Raw genomic sequence first — 21799 nt, 5'->3', positions numbered from 1 at the left:
GTCATTTTCAAATGTGTCATTAGGGCATGATTCTGCAAGCTCTTTGGTTTCACTGAGCGCTCCATGCACAAGACACTCGTAGAATCCAGGCATTCATGAGCAACGTGTAATTAGTGCTTCACTTAAATTTCTGACCAGGAATCAACTGGGCACAAACTACTTACTGTATTTGAGTTTTAAAAAGGAGCAGAATTTCCCAGAAACAGATGCGATTTGTATCAAGCTTAAAAGCATTCCATTTGTTGGCTTTTACTATGACAAGAGGCTCTTCTTTGATCAGAAACAATCAGAAGCTTACTATAGAACACGTGAGCATCTATAAGTGAAAAATATGTTCTATTACAAACAATGAATTCATATCAAAATGTCGATAAAATGGCAAGACAGAAAATACTGGAAAAGAACTTTTAAAAAATGCACAGGTGTTAAACATAATGTCTCATGATTAACATACTAACCCCATTTTGGAACATTATTTCACATTACAGGCTTCCTCGATATAATCAACTAAAGAATAAAGTATGTTGTGGGTGACAGTGAATAGGCAGCATGAGAACTGGTACCATCAGAATGGCAGCATGAGAGTCTCCAGTAAGGCTTCAGTATGTCAGCAATGTTACCTAACAGCAATTATATATGGAAGAAAAGTTAATTCCACACCTTTTCAGTCCCTGTCAATAATGATACCTATTATTCGTAATTGTGTAGATTTTGACTGTATGGTCCACAGAAAAATGGACTCAGATAATGAGTGCAATTTGTATCATCCCAATAGATCAGTGATTCTCAACCAGGGTTCCCTGGAGCCCTGGGGTACCATCCTTTTAAGGATGCTGTGGGGTGCCATGCAGTATTAGCACTGTTAAGTGTGTACACAGGGTAAACTCAGAGATTTCACATAAGAATCCATACTGTCAAACCCATTCTGGAACCTGCTCTGGTCTGCCTGAATTCTTTGCAACAGAAGAATTGCTCTAGTATTTTTCTGTACTCAAAAAATGAGTGAAACTAAGAACTGGCATTTTCTCAGGGGTACATTTAGTCTGACAGGGTGGCCCTTGGAGTGTGAAAAGGTTGGGAATCATTGCATCAGACCGAAAACTTTCAGCTTCCCAAGTGAAATATGAATCAGTTATCTGGAACTGAAAGCCTGTATATCTCAATCCCTTAAGTTTTTCAGTCTTTACATTACAGTATTGCCGTATCTTCAGTGCAGATTCAATTTGATTTTAATTTTGAAAGTTTGTTAAGGAAGAGCTATTTTCCATGACAGGTTAATATCACTCATTGATCAATAAAAGACACAACCTATTAACTGGGCTTTCCCATTTCCTATAAAACAGTGCGACATTAACTGAATTGAATGTGTTTCTCCATATTTAGGACAAAATCCTTTACTTTTGTCAATGACAAACTCCACAGAATTAATGGACCTGTGCCAATTTACATCACTAGGAGTTGGACCATAATTTTTAAATGCTGGGGTTTGCATTACTGTTGCAGAGTCTTAAGAATCTGCACATCTTTCTCACACAGCAAATACCTCTAAGTTTTAAAAATGGATCATAGTTTCCAGTATAGAATAATAGGGGTATGTGGCTTACGTTTCCTCAGTATTTATGCATGTCTGTGAGTATGTCTGTACTGCTACGTAAGCCTACTCCTTAGCCTTAGCCTACATTACAAACTTCTAGCTCTACCCCTGGCACCAGGTCAACTCTCCCTGGGAAACTGCTGAGTATCAAGGTGAACTTCACCCTACCTGGCCACTCCCTCACACATCCCTCACCGTGCATGCACAGCCCAAGCACAGCAGGGCCCAACACTAACTCTACTCCACCTCATTTTCCATCTACACTGCCCATAGACACGTAGTGGGCATGATTCATAGAAAGACTCAGTTTGATGTTCCTGTTCACCTAGGAATCAGGCTGTTCCCGGTTTCTCTCACCTTCTGCACTTCCTGTCCACTGCTGCAGCAAGGTCATGTAGTTGGAGTAGAGTGGCTCATGTGCCTCGGGGAAGCTGAGGATGAGCTTTCAAATCCTAAAATAAGGGCGTAGATGTACCTGTTTTTGTCTGCTCAAAATCATAAATAAATCAGAAGAAATGGGAAAGAAAGGTAAGCAACTACAGGTTTGCAAAAACAATATATGCAGAGAATTAGGAAGTATACTTTCTTCCTCCTTTATAACTATTCCGCAGTCTACAAGGTTAGCTAAAACACAATTCAAGCCTAGAATTGAAAAGAGGAACATTTAACTGGAGATAGATTTTTTGCAAACCCCTCCCACCCCAAAAATCAAACCACCTTCTCACGTGGTTCAGACATCAAGGGAACAGTGCTGGATAAAGCCTTGGATGACCTCCATGCTGCTGCTTTATGTATCCTGCTATGTGCATGATACCAGTACGAGGCACTGAAGGCACTCTAACTGCCTTGAACATGAATTCTTACTTGTGTAAAGCAAGCCAGATTGCACACAGCAGTTCAGATAATCTTTGCAACAAGACTGAATCCCCCTTAGACTGCTTCTGACATGGTATCAGACAGGAAGATTTGTCAGAAAAAAACCCAAAAAGCCTTAATAGTTTTGAACCAATAACTAATGTACACTTTGTTTTCAATGTCCTATTCTAGCAGCACTGTAGGAATCTGGCAGGTTAAGAAAGAACATGATAAGATCAAGAAGAAAATCTGAAGCCACCTTCAGTAAAAAAAAAATTGATGGGTAACTTAAAATGAGTTTGTCTTTATCAAAGACACTTAAAGAGAGGTCATAAACCATGAGAATTTTAATCTCACCATTTTGGTCAAAGCACCAAATATGGAACTATGACATATAAAACAACATCAAAGAGTTATTTAAATGACAGGATAAAATTAAATATTCTGATGCTTTTGTTGAAATATCACTGTTCATTATACAGAGTCTAACACAGATAAAGACAGGCAGCCCCCCGCTCTCAGACATGCTGACTGTCTTACACTTGCACTGAAGCCAATAGGAATTGAAAACACCCTGTAGCTTGCAGAAACATGCCCATAATGCAGAGCTCTAATGCTAGCGGGCAAAAAATAATGGAACCTTTCATTAAAAATTGAGATTAAACAAAAGTGGCTTTGTATTGATTCTCGGCACCCTTGTTTTTCTCAGTCTTGACAGTAATCAGAGACGGGAGGTCTGATGTCCTATAAACTCCTGTCCGCATCCTCCCCTGGCAAGACCTCAGTTCAGAGATGTAGCCTTCGAAGCTGAGGTTCCCTTCTGAATCATCACAAGACTGTGTGATGTTGTCTTCCAGTTTAACTCCATCCACGTCAATTACTCTGTTTACAGGAAGTTCCGCAGCGTGATTATCCCTAGCACCAGGGGGTTTGAGGCTTCTATTGGTCTTTGTTTTGTGAGAGCTTTGTTCACAGACATTTCCAGCAGTCGCCAGTGAATCTTTTTTCTTTCTGTGGTTCACACCTAACAGAAAGAAGGAAAAAAATAAATTACTTAAAATATACAACAAAAGTTTGAAGTTTAAACTGCACAGGGCACACTTCTCCCTTCTGGTCCTCATGGCAAGGGGTCAGCTGAGGTCTTCTGGTCTCCCAGAGGTAAATTCATGACTATGCCAATTAGGAGAGAAAAATATCAAAGTTTAGTGCTACTTCTTACATAGATCTCAGAGGTTAAATCTGTCTTAAATATTTTAAGAAGGATAAAAATTAAATTAATCGACATTATCGAGAATACACAAAAATAAGTACATAGTAATTGGTACCTTAATAAGAGATGGCTTTCCTGTATCAATCTCTTCTCACTACCCTAGAATTCTCATACCAGGAGGGACAGACCCAAGGTAAAAGAATATAGTTTCCAGGGTCAGCCATTGAGAGGAAGTAATGAGAAAAATGGGAGAACATTTCTTCATTTTACCCACTGTAGATCTCTGAGATATTATTTTTATGCAACTAGAGATTCATCTTTCTCCAGAAGATATAGAAAAGCTGATTTAAAATTGCAGTTCACCCTATTGAGTTGAGAGCTGGTGACTGCAGACTGAAGGATGGGGAAACACAGCGTAGCTGGTTGAAGGAGAGGGAATGATTGATGCACTGATACATGACCTCAGCATTCAAGGTGCTACTGCAGAATGGCAACCACAGAGGAACTGTTAGGACTTGAGCCCATTTCCTAGCATTTACAATATGAGCTTATTATAATAACCCTGGTGTGTTTATATCCTAACCCTTAGCCACTGCAACTCTTGCGTCTGTCATACATGGTTTAGTGTGAAAAAAGAACAAACTTGCTCAGTTTCCAAAGGCTTAATAAACTACATGTGTCATTTAGAAAACATATAACATGCGTTAACTACATGTAATAAACATGCAAGAGGCAAAGATTTTTGTGGGAGATATCTTTCATTAGACCAATTGCATAGTTGGGATAGCCTCAGCTTTGGAAGCTTTTAATTCAAAAGCTTATCTATCCCAACCATGGAGTTGGTCCACCCACAAAAGTCCATGCCTCTGGCATATTTCCTGTACCATCACAGATATATCACTCCAACACTATGTAATAAACATGATTTTGCCAACAGTGAGGAAAAGAATAGTTCTGTTTAACAATGCAATAACTGGTCATGGTTAGTCCTACACTGCGGCTATAAGTATAACCGCAGCTAGTTAAAGATACAGCTGATCCCATTCTCCCTAAACTGTTATGCAGCTGTTAAGGGAGATGCCATTCACTACATTAGGCAAAGAGAAAGAAAAGTTCTGCTTACACTTTTAGCAACAGAGAACTGTTTCCTAGTACTCAACATTGGCTTAAGCATCTGGGATGGTCATGTTTAATATCACATTAGTTAACACCATACACTTTCTACCATAAGAAAATGTATCTTACATTTTTTCTGTATTTTCCCTGGGAGGTATGCAATTAAATCCCCTAGCTGACTTGGAAAGCTCAACTCCTGTCTTTGTATTTGTTCTGTAACACCATTGAATGCACCTGGGTATTTAAGAATCACAATTGTTAATAAATAACAATAATAAAGAACTCTTAGATATGGAAGAGTGAAAAATTTCCTCGAATTCAAACGAAAAGAAAGAGACAAATCAAGCTTTACACCACTGCAGTAAAGCTGCTCAGAGGACTTCTCTACAGATGAAGGTTTTTACATAATTAAATTAATTAAAATTCTATGTAATCCAATAATATTCTACTACTTTACATAAAATAGAAGGATATTAATGCCCCACATCAGTAATATTAGCCCTTTTTGCTTCCAAGGGAATTGGATCAAATTCCTTATAAACTAGTTGAATAATGGCAGGCAGAAAAGACAGGAAGTTTTTATGGGTCTATCAGCCCAGTAGACTCAGTCAGACTATTAAATTACAGCTAACCTTTAATGAAACTATATCAGATACGTTATCATTGTGCTTACAAGGTAACATAGCAAACAAAATATCAGCTTAATTTTAACTACCATTTGTGAGGCCTGGGTATATTAATTTTTGTATTTCTATTTTATTCATATTAAAATGATATTTTGCAAACATTTTTCAAGTTTGTCATATGCTGATATAGTGAAATCTTTCTCCAGCTTATCTTTATTCTATTCATATTCACTACTTTTAGACAGTTCACAGATCTACGGCAGATGAACTTGTGTGAATTGTGACAGCTTTTCTGATTTCAAGACAGCTGCAACAATTTCCATACATCCAAGATCTGGACCCCACCAAAAAAACCAAGAGAACAACAAAATAAATCAGTGGAAGCACTTTGAGAACTGATGATGAAACACATTACTTACTATTACATATATGGATAAGACCATCAAGACTTATACCATCAAGGATTCTCCCCATACCAATCTCTAATTGAAGATGTTATAGGAAGAATCTTATTATATGGGTAGGTTATGTAATAATTGTCTTCTTCAGGCACAACCCCTCTGAAGCTTCTAGCACTGGTTACCCCTGAAATTAGGAGACTAATCTAGAAGGACATGATTTAGCATAGTAGTCCCTGGATTCAACTGCAATCAATTGTATGGGATAACTCATTTTTTACTGGAAGAGGAGGAGGAGTTAATATGCTACAATGAGCAGATAAAAGCATGATTTTCACACCAGTATTTGCACAATGGGATAAAACACACACACTACACACACACACTACACACACACACACACACACACACATATAGAGAGAGATATAACCCCTCCCCCCCAATCTGTATTTTCTTGCATACCACATGCCTCCAAACAAGACACATACCTTGTTTTTAGGAAGACGAAATATAGGAAAAAGGATTGTTCCAGAATCATTGCAGAGAGGGCTGACTGCATGAAGCAGTTCACCTGATGCTCACCCAGCTCACTGGCTCTTCAGGCCAAAGCTAGTGTGACAACTGACAAATTGGTAACAATTCTGGCTGCTCAGCCAAAAGCTGCTGCCAGTTCAGCAGAAGCTGAGAGCTGGTTAATGCTGAATTCTGTCCCTACTGCTTGCTGTCCCAGAGAGAAGTGACCACCATTTTGGTATACATTATAGCATGGTTTTCTCCTTGCTGCTCTTCCACAAAAAAAGAAAAATCAGCTCCCCTACTCAAGACACCCCAATTTTGGAAGGCTAACTTTAGGAACAAGAGGTGCATGTGGTATACACGTAAATATGGTAGTGACAAAGGCAGCATTAGTCATCAAGTAATCTGGAAGAGAACTCCAGTAGCAATTGGTTTAAAACACTGAAAAACTATATCCATGAAGCTTTAAAATATTTAGGACCTGAGTATGGTGATTATAGCCTTCAACTAAGTTAAGTGAAGCACTGGCGTGTCTTGAATGACCTATGCACTATCATGGAATTTACCCACTTCTTCGCAGTTTGCAAACAAAACTGATGTATGCACAGGTGTCTTTATCTAGCACTCTTCAAGGTTTATTAAGGGCCTTCAAAATTATATTTTCCTTTTGCCTTTCACTGCTGTGGTAAAGAAAAGAGAAACTCCATGGATCTCCTTATGGATTGCTTTAGCATCCGTAAAGCAAGTGAGGAATCATATCTTATGTTACTATGGCAAATCTGTCCAATGTTCATTCAAACTTCAGAAGGAAAAAAAAGTTTGCTAGAACAGCTGCATAGATTAATTTCCAACAGCACTAGAATGACATAATCACTTCTACTGGTACTCTTCAGCTTCCCTGCTAAGTTCTCCACAGCTAAGGGAAACTTCTTATAGCTCTAACAGTTAATTTAAAGAACACATGCTATCTTCATTGATCTTTAATTTGGAGAACTGGCATTTCACAGACTGGCAGACAAATGAATATTTTGCAGACATGTATACAAATCTTCCTGTTACGTCAGGGTTAATGCATAGGCAATTTTTTGGATAAGCACGTCTTCTGCTTCTCTTCACCCTTTCACTTTCTTTTCCATTTCCATTGATGTATTGCTACTGCTCTCTCTCTCCCTCACTTTTTCTTTGCTTTTAAAAATCTTAGTGGTAAAATGGTAAGCATTTATGCAGAGCTTCAGTGAACTACTCGTCTGTTTTGTATGATGTATGCCTTTAACTAGTAAGTAGATCTAAGCAGGTGTTTGGATTTTCTCAAGCAGTTTCTTTAAGATTGATGAAGTATTTGACCAAATGCAGACACATGAGAAGTAACTGAACATGCATTATTTTGGATAATTTAGAAAAGGATCTATCCACCAAACTGCCTTATAGTCCTATATGATGAATCGTAAACCTAGTAAGATGCATTAGGGTTTTGTTATCCCTGCCACAATATCCTGCAATTAAATATGGTAAAAAAAAAAAAAAAAAGGCAAAACTGTAAACACTTTGCTGTCTCAAACTCATGTGTATTCAAATGAGTGTTTTTTTTCCCCTGGGTTAAAGACAGAAGACAAAATCTCAGTCAAATTGGAGTAGCTCCATTTACTTTAATGGCCCTGTGTTGATATATGCCAACTGAGAATCTGTTCCAGCATTTCACATAACTCAATCACAACTTCTTCAAGAAAGAAGAGAACATTGTGAGAAAATCCCAAGGACCAATTATAAATTGTACCATTTACTGGTACTGGAAAGAACCTCTGAGATTGGCTTCAAAATGTGGGCCATTTGCATCACTAAATGCTGGTGATTTAGTTGATGACGTTCCTGACTCTCAGTATGTACTGAACCAATGCCACACCCTTGTATTAGGAAGTACTGTGCTCTTGGAAAGGTGATTTTATAGTACCATATTTACTTGAATACAAGATAAGGCTTTTTTCCTCCAGTCACAGTTACATACAAGGAAACCTCATTATTATACTGCTTCTAAAAGCAGCTTATATTCATTAATCTTCTTGTTTCATACGGCTAGGGCATGCAATAATAGAGAAGGTGCAGATTAATTAACGTTGTACATTGAGATTTGATAGCCAGTCGATGACACCCAGGAGTGCTAAATGGATTGCTTCAGTCCCTCCATGACGCACAAGTTCAGGGCAAGAGTTTGCAATACGGCTCACTGACTACACCTTCTTTTGGGAAAGATGATGACAACTTGCTTACGGCCTTTCCTGCTAAGTGATAAATCACAATGAACATCATCACTCTGGCAGCTGAACCTTAATTTTCAAACTCACAGCCATAAAAACAGTAACATAAACAACATACTCAGTAATGGAAACCAGCTATTAAGCTGATTAAATGTAGCCAATACAGAGGATGACCTAGCCCATTCAGTGCAACCCATCTAAATAAGATATAAACTGGTGACCATTGAGGTTAGTCCCCTTCAGCACAGACTCTTTTTCACGTCATGGTAAGCCACTACACTGAATACCTATCGACTTTCTCTTCACTCCCACAGCTAAGCTGTGCCTTTCTTTCCCTTTTCCAATGATTCCTGTTTCTTCACCAACTTTAAATGTCTGGCAAACATCATCAAATGTGGCCCCAAACAGTTCACCCAGAATTTCTCTGTCACACCTTCTCTCCGCCTGGTGCATATGATTAGTGTGGCCCTGCCCTCCACAAGGTAAACCTGAACTAGGTTGTCCTGCACCTCACCTGCATATATATATTGTTGGAGAATCCCAGGACTTGTCACAAGAACAGCTGGTTCCAGTCATGAGTGAGGGGCTACTTAGCACCTGGATCCTTTGTGGGACGGGGGATATCAGGAGTAGACGCAAATGCTGAGCAATGCTGAGCTGTGGGGTCACTAAAATGCTGCTTAAAAGTGTATTTATGGAGTGCCTATGCTAAAATGTGCAGCAGTTTCAAAAAAGGCAAAATGCATCAATTCTGAATGAACTAACTCTGTGGGTACCTGTAGTAATTTTGTGCATATTAATAAATATATATTTATGTCAAGACCAGTGTTTTCAAATGTGCTTCTCACTTCCATGTGCTCAGGGAGAGCAGGGTCTGACTGTAAGGAGTGGGGGAAAAGGGCTGCAGAGAGAAGAATTTGGGGCGGAGGGAGAGGACAAGGGGGCTACCTGACCTCTCAGACGTATTTTCCCTGCTGTAGCAGTGGGAGGGGAATAAATTCAAGGCAAACCTCCAATAATTAGATTGTATATCTGGAAAATTAGAACAAATTTATAAATTTTCCTTATTTTTCCTTAATTTAACTTATATTCAGATTCATTTATATGTGAGTAAATATGGTAGATAAAATTATCCTCATATTGGTCAACATATGCATATAGTTTTGTTAAGTCTGTAAAACGCTTTAGAAGTTTAGAGGAGTAAAAACACCATATCAATTTAAGATAATTATTTTAAAGGGATTTAATACACAAAAATAGTGTAGACTGCCATATTCTTATTATAAACTGATTTCTCACGGTGGAGATAAAAGTATTTAATCAAAGTATTCCTAGCTATGATTTATGCTTAACCTTTCTTAAAGGAAATTGATTACTATATTTTCCTTGTCATATAATTAAGCACCAGCTGAGTCTCATGCTTCACACCCTGAAATATGATTCCATCAACAAACCACTGGTTCAATCAACTAAGGAAGAACCAGTGGTAAATTCCATGCATTTCTTATACTGAGATATTTTGGAATAAATTTTCATCAATGGTTTTAGAGAAAAAAGGTTCACAAAAACATTTAACAATAATAGCCTCTAAGATGTCCTGGAAAGTTTAGAAATAATAATAATAAAAACATAATTTGGAAAATATGTTTGAGTGCAACAGAAAAGACAGAATTCATACTGCTACCAGTTCACTGCTCACAAGTCACTGCTCACATTCCAATATTATAAAAGACTTAGGCTTAGCCAGAACCTGTCTGACTGGCTGATTAGTGTGGCCCTGCCCTCCACAAGGTAGAGCTGAACTAGGTTGTCCTGCACCTCACCAGCATATATATTGTTGGAGAATCCCAGGACTTGTTACAAGAACACCTGGTTCCAGTCATAAGTAAATCTGTCTGTCTGTTTGTCCAACCATCCGTCTGTAAGTCTGTCCGTCTATCCATCTGTAACGCTTAATTCGCGCTCTGATTGGCTGTCTCAGCAGTCAATCAGAGTGCCCTACACAGACAGGGACAGACAGCAGAGTGCTGCCATGACAGTGGGGACTGAGGGGCCAGAGCGGAGCAGGGCAAAGCCAGCAGAGGCCAGGAGTGTTTGGTCTGCAGGTGGCGGCAGCGATACGCTGCCATGATAGCAGGGACAGAGGGGACGGGGCAGGGTGCTGAGGCCCACGCACCCCCCCCCCCCTTGTCATTCTTGACAGTCAATTGGCTAGTAGGATATATAGTTATAGGAAAACTTGTATTTTTCTAAAAAATAGCAACAAAGATTCTTTTAGGGAAATGAACACCATATCATTTGAAAATCAGCATCTTCTCAAAGAGAGGTCCGGCGTGTGAAAGGCATAGTATGGCGATTCAAGAACAAAACTCTGAGTTAAAAATTTCCTGAGTTTTGATCTGGGCTCTGAGATGGTTTTCCTCTACAACCTTGAATTTGCTCCTCTATTTTTCTGAAGTCATTCTCTTCAATTTCTCCATTCCTACAATGGAGATGGTTTTCCAAATACCAACACACATAAATATGCAGTAGTCTGAACGTATTTGCACCTCACAATTTAATCCATAAAGATTTATCATCAACTTTGTTTACTGTTTTTCTGTAAGTTTTTAATCCACATTATATCAATATTGAAGCTAGTTTTAATTAATATTTAAATGAGGATATCAGGAAATACTATATCAAATTATTTACTAAAATTAATTTTAATTTCAAATGCCATTCACTATATTTATGTATAATTCTACAATTCCAAATTATAAATCATGTTCAACTGTGATAACAGTTAGATTTAGTTGTGATAATTAGCAGTACTACTTTTCTATCAATCTTCTAGTACTGGCCCTCAATTTTTTGCAGTTCCCCCCACACTTACCATATTCACCTGAATCCAAGATGACCCTGAATTTAAGACAAACACTCAATAATTAGATTCTATACATGGAGAATTTATAAATTTGGTATAATTTTCCATGCACAGAATCCAATTATTGGAGGGTCATCTTAAATTCCCGCCCCCCCGCCCCCCCCAACTGCTGCACTGGGGAAAGCAGTGTTGGGGGGGCAGGCAGGCAGGAGGCAAACAACTGGACCCCTGCTCCTTGTCTCCCAACCCTTTATGCTTCCTACTGCCTGACCTACTGTGGGGTTGGGTCCAGGGTCAGAGCTGCAGCCACAGCCTCAATTGCAGCCACAGCAACTGCCTGCCTTCCCACTGCCTTGTACTTGATTCCAAGATGAGTCCCCCCACCATTAAATAGAGATTAAAAAAAATTCTTCTTGGAATCAAGTAAATATGATAACATTACTGGCATGTTTGCTAATACCCTAAAATAAAATGCAAATCGGGACCAGATCTCCCGCATTTTCCAATACGTACTTTCTCCTGGGTTTCCTTGCTATGTAACTGCCTATTAGTGTATTGCCCAGACCATCTTCACTCACCACTCATTTCCAGCCTTGAACCTTGTACAGCTTTTCTCACCTTATGCCCTCTTGTCTTACATTTTAAAAAGTCATAACAAGCTTTGGACCTACTCTTGCTGTAGGATCCTTTATGCTCCGGCAGAACCCCTTTAACTGAAATGAAATTCCATGCACATATGAGGAATGGAAGGGACTGTTAGTTGAAAATCTTTTTTTAGTGAACCTAAGTTACTTACCAAGTAACTTATCTTTCTCCTTCAAGTGATTGTCTATATACACATGCTCAATGCTAGTGAGTTCAAAGCAGTGCCAGCATACCTAATGATGGGTCTAAGAGTCCCAAGTGAAGAGTGCCTTACCAAATGTAGTATCAGTCCAGGAGACTTCAATGGTACCATGTCTAGTAAAGGTACGTACGCCTGGGGAGCTACCATGTTGATATTGGTCATGGAGACATTACAAGGAGAGACTGCAGGCTGCCTGGGATATAGTGGAATGTGCTCTAACTACTGTCAGCAGTTCCTCTACTGAGGTCCTGTAATATATTAAGTCAGTCAGATATCAAACAGGACCTTGGACCTCTTGGCTAAGGAAATAAACAGCCATGAAAAAACTTAGTCCTGTGGAGGTGAGTGGCACGGGCGCTTTTCATTGTTGAGTGAGTACAACAATGTTTCAGTCCAGGAAGAGAAAGATTTTGAGAAAATTCTTCTTGTGGTGCCCATGAATATGGAGTCTTTACATAGTCTCCCAACTGCTGCGAGTTTTAGCACATTGATGAGGTTTACCTCCTCTGGCATCAAACCACCTTAATGTTTGCCGATTATTGACATGAGCTCAGTAACTTAAAAGATTAATTCTTCAGAACTGTCACTGACGGGCATGAGAGGGAAAAAAAAATACTGCTTAGCACTAGGAATGTCAATTAATGGCAGTTAACTCATGCAATTAAAACATTAATTAGCTCTTGACTTGATTTTTTTTAATACGTTAATCACGCAGGTGGTTTTGAAGCCTGCACCTGGGCTCCGCTCCACCGCCTCCGGGCTGCCCAGCGAGGCAGCAGTGGCAGCACAGAGGACCAAAGGGCAGCCTGGGTGTGGGCTCCAGGGGGCTGCTGCAGGAGTGTGGGGGCACACAGATACAGACGCACACGAGCAGCCGCAGCCTGCACGCTGCATGTGGAGCAGAGCTGCGCCAGGAAGTCTGTGGAGGGGGAGGGGCGGAGGGAGGGAATCTGCAACCCCCTCCCCTTCCCTTTCCCCTCCACAGACTTACTGATGACGCAGGGTGGGTGTGTGTGTGTCCCTCACAGCGAAGTCATAGACGCCCCAGCCCTGCTATTGTCCCTCACTCCTGACCCGCAGTACCCTGCACCCTGCCAGGGTGTATAGGGACCCGCTCTCCCCAGGCTCCAAACCCCACACCTTCCCCCACACCTTCACAAATCCCTGCCCCACCCCACACACACACACACTCCATCCATACAAAGTACCTGCATAATTTTGAGTTTTTAGCTGTGCAATTAAAATCATGATTAACTGCAACTAGTTTTTTAAAGCACACAACTAACTGTGATCAAATTTTTTAATCGCTTGACAGCTCTGCTTAACACACATTGTACTGGTAGCACACATTGTACTGGTACTTCTACCAGGTCAAGAAGACCGAACCACAAAAGGAATCAATGCTGTCATGTTTAGAGGGAGATCCCCTAGGGAGTAAATGGTTTGTAGCCAGCTGGTATGTGGCACTAGAAAGAAACAGGAGACAAATCTTTACCGTTATCATAAAGCAATTCTCTACCAGCAGAATGAGATCTTGGAGAGACTAGAATCAATCCTGAGAGAGAGCGGCCCTGGCTGTCAGGCACCCCAGAGCAGCTCCTGTGAACCCACCATTGAGAAAACCTTAGTGAAAACTCTTGAGGTGACTGAGATGATGAATGGTAAGCCCTTGTACTATTAATGGTCTGACCTGGCATAAATCCAAAGCAATTCTTGTAGGAAGGTTTGTTTGCAATGTGGAAATGGGCATCTCACAGACAGGAAATTGCATATTAGTCCCCCAGTTGCAAGAACAGTATGATGATGACCTTAACTTTGGGAATGAAAGCGTTCTTCAGCCTCAGATGGGATGCTGCTCCTCTTTCATTTTGGGAGGAAGGGGATATGTGTAGCAGAGCTCACCCAGGCAGTGTGGTGCAGGTGCGGCCCACCCGCCACCAGCCAGTACTCCACGTAGGGCTGAGCCTAGCCCACTCCTGCCCAGGGTAGCCTGCACTATGCTCCCGCTCTCACCCATCCCATGCCCACCAGACAGCACTGCCCTGGCCCCAGCCAACAGCCACAGCTTTACAGCAGGGCTGCTCTCAGTGTGGCTGCAGCTGCCCGAGTACTACTCAGCTCCCCCTGCCTCAAGCATCTCTTCCTCCTCCTATCCCTACTATGCCACTCCAGGCACCAGACAGTGCAGGGCAGCCATGGAGACATGTGCTGGGCAGCAGATGCCCAACCAGGTGGGGGGGAAGCTGCAGCCAGGCAGCTCCTGCCCCAGCGTGCAGGACTTCAGCTGCAGCTCCTGGCCACCTTCCACCCACTCTGTCCACCCCACACAATAAGCAGCCACCCATGGGTGGCCGAGTGGAAGGTAGCCAGGAGCTGGAGCCCTACATGCTGGGGCACGAGCTGCCTGGCTGCAGCTTTCCCCCAACCTCGCCTGGCATCTGCTGCATGACACACATCCTCATGGCTTCCCCATGCTGCGTGCTGCCTGGAGCAGTGGGAGGAAAAAGGAGGAAGAGGAACCACTGGAAGTGAAAGAGCTGAGCAGCACCCAGGCAGCTGTAGGAGCAGCAGCAGCCGCCCGGCCAGGAAGCTGCGCTGGCTGCATCCAGGGGCTGAGGTTTGGCAGACCCAGGTTGGGTACGAGAGGGAGCATGGCACAGCAGGAGCTGTGGGAGGTAAAAAGATCAGGTGGGAGTGGGCTGGGCTCAGCCCTATGTGGAGTACTGGGTGGTGGCGGGTGGGCTGCTCCTGCCCCACACTGCCTGAATGAGCTCTGCTACATGTGCCCTTCCCCGCAAAATTTAAGTGGAACAGCACCCCATCTGAGGCTGAAGAATGCTTTCATTCCCAAATTTAAGGTCTTCATCATACTGTTCTTGCACCTGGGGAACTGATATGCAATTTCTTGTCCATGAGATGCCCATTTCCACATTGTAAACAACCCTTCCTACAAGAATTGCTTCGGATTTATGCTAGGTAAGAGCATTAACAGTACAAGGTCTTACCATTCAGCCCCATGCAGAATGCTGCTAGGGCAGCAAAGCTAGATACAATCAATCAGCAGGTCAGATCCAGCCTACAGGCTGAATTTTCCCTGACCCTGTCCTAATACAATACTGACTAGGGCTCGGCCACTGGATTTCATGGAATCATAGAAAAATAAGGTTGGAAGGGACCTCAGGAGGTCATCTAGTACAAGTCCCTGCTCAAAGCAAGACCATCTCCAACTAGATCATTCCGGCCATGGCTTTGTCAAGCTAAGCCTTAAAAACCTCCAAGGTTACAGGTTCCACCACCTCTTAAGGTAACCCATTCCAGTGTTTCACCACCCTCCTAGTGAGAAAGTTTTTCGTAATATCTAACCTAAACTTCCTTTGCTGCAACTTGAGAACACTGGGTATTTATACACATGCTCTGGGAATGGGGGAGGGGGGAAGGGCAGTTTAATTAGAGCAGCTCTGAGAGTTGCTCTAATTAAAGCACCCAGAGCATCTTGTGTATCAGCATCCCCCCACTTAAAAATGGCAGTGGGGGCACTTTATCTAAAGCTTGCCAAACAAGCTTTACATAAAGCACCCTGTCACCATTTTTAAGCATGAGGGTGCTGATGCATAAGATACTGGAGGCTGCTGGAGTGTGGTAGGTGAAAGCTTCCATCAAACTCCCCCTCAGTCTTCTCTTCTGCAGACTACGCAAGCCCAGGTCCCTCAAACGCTCCTCAGAAGTCACATGTCCCAGGCCCCTGAACCATTTTCATTGCCTTCCACTGCCCTCCTCTCTCCAGCTTGTCCACATCCTTTCTGTAGTGGGGAGGGGTGTGCGCACAAAAACTGGACATAGTACTCCAGATGTGGCCTCACCAAGGCAGATAGAGGGGAACAATTACTTCCTTCAATCTGCTGGCAACATTCCTACTATTGCAGCCCAGGATGCCATTAGCCTTCTTGACAAGGGCACACTGCAGACTCATATCCAGCATGTTACCCATTGCAACTCCCAAGTCCTTTTCAGCAGAGCTGCTGCTTAGCCAGTTGGTCACAAGCCTGTAGCAGTGCATGGGATTCTTCTGTCCTAATTGCAGGATTTGGCACTAGTCCTTGTTGAACTTCATGAGATTTCTTTTGGCCCACTCCTCCAATTTGTCTAAGTCGCTCTGAATCCTAGCTCTACCCTCCAGCATATCTACTACACCCCCACAGATTGATGTCATCTGTGAACTTGCTGAGGGTGCAACCCATCCCAACTTACAGATCATTAATGAAAATATTGAACAAAACCAGCCCCAGGACCAACCTGTGGGGCACGCCACTTGCTACCAGCTGTCAACTAGATCTCAAGCCATTGATCACTACCTGTTGAACCCGATGATCCAGCTAGCTTTCTATCCACCTTACAGTCCATTCACCCAACCCGTACTTCCACAGTTTGCTTGCAGGAATGCTGTGGGAGACCATATCAATGCCTTGCTAAAGTCAAGGTATATCACATGCACTGCTTTTCCTGCATCCACAGAGCCAGTCATCTCATCATAGAAGGCAAACAGGTTGGTCAGGCATGACTTGCCCCTGGTGAATCCATGCCGACTCTTCCTAATCACTTTCTCCAAGTGCTTAGAAATGGATTCCTTGAGGACCTGCTCCGTTTTTCCAGGGACTGAGGTGAGGCTGACTGATCTGTAGTTCCCTGGATCCTCCTTCTTACCTTTCTTAAAGATGGGCACTATATTTACTCTTTTCCAATCATCCAGGACCTGCCTTTATGGCCATGAGTTTCCAAAGATAATGGCCAGCAGCTCTGCAATCGTATCGGCCAACTCCCTCAGCACCCTCAGATGCTTTGCATCTGGCCCCATGGACTTGTACATGTCCAGCTTTTCTAAATAGTCTCTAACCTGTTCTTTCACCATTGAGGGCTGTTCACCTTCTCCCCAAACTGTGCTGCCAGATGCTGTAGTCTGGGAGCTGACCTTGCCTGTGAAAACCAAGGCATTGAGCACTTCAGACTCTCTCATCCTCTGTCACTAGGCTGCTTCCCCCATTCCGTAAGGGACCCACACTTTCCCTCAACTTCCTCTTGTTGCTAACATACTTGTAGAAACCCTTCTTGTTACCCTTCATGTCCTTTGCTAGCTGCAACTTCAGCCTTCCTGATTTCATCCCTACATGCCCGAGCAATATTCTTATATTCCTCACTAGTCATCTAAGCTTCCACTTCGTACAAGCTTCCTTTTTGTGTTTAAGCTTGCCAAGAGTTTTCTGTTAAGCCAAGCTGGTCACCTGGCATACTTGCTATTCTTCCTACACATCAGGATATTTTTTTCCTGCGCCTTTAGTAAGGTTTCTTTAAAATACAACCAGCTCTTCTGGACTCCTTTCCCCCTCAGACTGGCCTCTCAGGGGATCCTGCCCATGAGTTCCCTGAGCTAATCTAAGTCGGTTTTCTGCAGTCGAGTCCATACTATGCCACTCTCCTTTCTTCTTTTTGTCACAGTTCTGAACTCGACCATCTCATGGTCACTGATGCCCAAGTTGCCAGCCACTTCTACATGCCCCACCAATTCTTCCCTGTTTGTGAGCAGCAAGTCAAGAGCACGGCCCCTAGTTGGTTTCTCCAGCACTTGCACCAGGAAGTTGTCTCCAGTGCACTCCAAAAACTTCCTAGGATTGCCTGCACACTGCTGCATTGCCTTCGCAGCAGATGTCAGGTTGGCTGAAGTCCCCCATGAGAACCAGAGCCTGTGTTCAGGAAACTTCTGCTAGTTGTCTGAAGAAAGCCTCATCCACCTTGGCCTCCTGGTCTGGTGATCTATAGCAGACCGTCACCATAACATCACCCTTGTTGCTCTCCCCTCTGACTCTAACCCAGAGACTTTCAACAGGCCTATCTCCAGTTTCAGACTGCAGTTCTCACGTGCAATCATATGCCTCTTTTACATACAGCGCAACCCCTCCTCTTCTCCCCTGCCTGTCCTTCCTGCACAGTTTGTACCCATCCATTGCAGTGCTCGTGTCATGTGAGCTCCCACCACATCTATATTCCAATCACATCATAGTTCTTTGACTGTGCAAGGACTTTCAATTCTTCCTGCTCGTTTCCCAGGCTCTGTGTGTATGTGCACAGACACCTGAGGTAACCAGCTGCTTGCCCTACTTTCTCAGGAAGAATGAGGTGGCCTCCACTGTTGCCCCCTCTTCCTTGTGCTTCATTCAGGGCTCCCCCTTCCCAAATTACCTCAGGGCTTTGGTCTTCATCCCCTGGCAAACCTAGTTTAAAGCCCTCGTCACTAGGTTAACGAGCCTGTTTGTAAAGATGCTCTTCCCTATCTTCACTGGGTGGATCCTGTCTCTTCCTACGAATCATTCTTCTTGGAACTACATCCCATGGTTGAAGAAGCTGAATCCATGCTGTTTTATTTCTGCCCAGTATATCACATAGTTAAAATTCCATGGAATTACTTGCTATCCAGCTTTTGGAAAGAATACTTTCACAAAGGAAGCAGTTGAGTTTCTTGGGTGTAATGCCACCTATCTTCTATAAAGCTAATATAAAGCTAATATCATCTTTAACTGAGGTTAAGTAATGACTTTCCACATTAGAAGTCGGTTCTTAATTCTTCAGTATTATTGTACTCAGGTAATTCAGGTTATTTACTATATTGTTTTTTTTCTTTTTTATTCCTAGCTGGTTCTTTATATTAGCCAATGATATATTTATGGGTTGTGTCTATCACAGGGACTTTTAAACAAATAAACTTTACTTTTTCAGAGCAAAAATATATAATCTTACTTAGCGGGTAACAATTCCCTTCATTCTAATTGTATTATGCTTTTCATCCTACATCTATAAAATGGAATGGTTCTATACTGAAAAAAATAATTTGATGGAATCAAATCAATGGTCTATGCACCACTGACCTACCAGCTCAATTATTGCAAATTACTGTATTTAGGAATAAACCAGGATGCCCCAAAAAACTCTACTGATACAAAGGGTGTAAAAAAAAAAAAAGACTATCTTGCTTCATAGCACGTACGTGCTATGAAGAAGTCACTGTGGACATATCAGGGTCCACAATGGCCCATCCCTGAAGTTCAAGGTCTCCATGGGGCAGGTACTATGTACTTGAGAGATGATCTGTCCCTATGTGACCCTGACATCCCAGAGCAGTCACTTCTCACTAGGTTAATGTATGGAAGACAGACTTTTTCACAGAAAGTGGACTGTGCTGTTAACTCATTCCCAAAAATCTTAAAATGACTCACCCTGACTCCTTCCAAGAAAACAAACTCATCACTTGAGTCCCAGTACATCAATCAAGCAATTTCTTGCACAGGTTATGGATTGCACATAAGTGCGGAGAGACATAAAATAAAATGTAAGTGGTTTAAAAAAGTTTACCCATTATTTCCAGAAACATTCCCCATTTGGAAGAGAATTTTTCAAACCAATGCAAGTTTTTAATGTATTCACTATTGAGAAGTAATAGCAATACAATCAGAAAAACTATATCATACACACGGCATATATATTTATATTGCAAACTTCAATGATGATGTATACATGATGACTAAATATGTAGCCTGCAGTAAGGCTCTGCCAACTGAAATGATATTCAGAGTATTTGAGTAGGCAACTACCACCTTATGGTCTTGTCATCACTTGAAACTCCCATTGCAAACAATCACAACAGAATTAGGGCTCATCTTTAAACAACACAGCCAAGATTTTCAAAAGTGACTACTGCTTCAGTTCACACATTCTCTCCTGGAGATACCTTATGAAAATAACCCATTTTCAAAAAGCATTATGCTCTCAACCCTTTCAAAATTTATCACTTCAACATGGTTCAAGCTGGACACCCAGAATTTTTAATGCAACTTAAGGAAATCTTAACCAAACATCTTGCATCAGTCATGTGCAATACTGTATTTCTATTATTGTTTATTATGCATTAAATAGCTTTGTTTTGCTTATTATGCATTTGCTTTGCTCCCCACCATAGTTTCAGATGAATATGTAACGGTATAGACATTTTAAAATCCTTAAAATGTAATTTTTGAGGTAACTTTTCATTATAATTAACACTAAGTTATAATACGTTGTCATCCTTTATAACAATGCACCACCTATGGAAGTTAAGCACAAAGCTAAAAAAATATTCCTCAAACTTCATACAACTTAAATAGAAAAAAAAAAATCTTTATTTTACTCTTAATCACATTTATTACTAGTTAAACAGATCATAAGGCAGGGGAAATTCTGAAAAGAAGCCAAGAAATGTATAATATAGATAGGGAAGACAGTGTGCCAAAGGACAGGCAGCCAACTTAACAAATGATGCATTTAGGAGTTTCCTAGGGCTGGGTGGAGCCTAATTTACTAACAGTAGCACAAAACACATTTTGATAAGATAACCGTTGGGATTTCTCTGGCAACCTTGGAGAAATTTTCTCATGGTAAGCACAATTAAAGCATTTGAAAGACTGTTCCCAAAAGTTTGAGTTATTCCAAAACTAATTTCAGAGTTTTGCTATTTGCCACTATTCATCTTTACTGGAAACTGCCTTCTAGACCAGGGGAAGGCAATCCCTGGCACAGATGCCAGAGCATGGCATGGAAAGGCGTTTTGCTTGGCATGTGCACCTTGGGGTGGACAGTGGGGAAGGGGCTGGAGCTGCACTGCCACAAGGATCAGGCCCCTTGCGGCGGCTCTGCTGTCCACCCTGGCATGCCAACATCTTACAAGTCAAGGTTGTGGGTGTTTTTAGCACTCTGCCAAAAAACGTTGCCAAGCCCAGTTCTAGATCTTCAATGAATACTTCATACAGTGATCAAACTCACCTAGAGACATATCAGATGGGCCCAAGTACTGAAATCTCTCTATATTTGCAGTACTTGGCCCCACACACACCTGCCATACTGAGGATTAGGGTTCACAACACCACAGTTTTCCATGTTCAGGTGCCAGGGTCTTCCACCCGTGTCCTTTTCCCAGATGCCCAATATACCTAAATTTCTTTGTGGGTAAATATATCATTTTCTTTTAAAAATCAATTTGTAAATAAGACAATACCCTCACTTCATACTATTTATACATTGATTTTGTTTCACTCTAACTTTTGATTTAACAAATCATATTTCAATTAAAAGATTTTTTGCTAACAAGAGATTACACGTTGAACCATTAAAGCATCATTTTTTTTCTTTTGGTTTCTATCGTCTTTTTTCATTCTCCTATTATCTGACAAATTAGGCTTCTGCCTATGAAAGCTCACACCTCTCTGAACCAGTTGGTCTCTAAAGTGTCAACTTGCCCTATCTTCTGTCTGTTTTTCATGTATTGTTTAACTGATGTCTGACTAGTATTGTATTTACTTGCACATCAAACACGTCTCTTTCCCCAAAATTAAGCCTCCAAAATTAGGATGTCTTAAACAGGTAAGCTGATTTTTCTACCCTGGAACTGAAGCAGGAAAGCTTTGCTACAAGAGGCCTGCCTTGTTTTTCCCTCTGCCCATG

At 41.7% G+C, this 21799-nt stretch overlaps 1 protein-coding gene across 2 annotated transcripts in view; it reads right to left on the bottom strand.

The window, feature by feature from the left end:
- Nucleotides 1–2898: 2898 nt before the first annotated feature.
- RGS12 (regulator of G protein signaling 12) overlaps nt 2899–21799 on the bottom strand; it is a 159250-nt gene continuing 140349 nt past the window's right edge. Inside the window, exon 18 of one of the 2 annotated variants that reach the window (XM_025214059.1) lies at nt 2899–3473. In XM_025214059.1, coding sequence (XP_025069844.1) covers nt 3109–3473 — 365 coding nt within the window. In that variant the 3' untranslated portion in view covers nt 2899–3108. The remainder of the gene's footprint in view (nt 3474–21799) is intronic. The other variant, XM_025214062.1, reaches the window with a different exon arrangement.

Source organism: Alligator sinensis, unplaced genomic scaffold (assembly GCF_000455745.1).
Source record: "Alligator sinensis unplaced genomic scaffold, ASM45574v1 scaffold1094_1, whole genome shotgun sequence".
NCBI classification, from domain to species: Eukaryota; Metazoa; Chordata; order Crocodylia; family Alligatoridae; genus Alligator; species Alligator sinensis.
The sequence above is the reverse complement of the archived record's forward strand: the minus strand, read 5'-3'. Positions and strand labels throughout refer to the sequence as shown.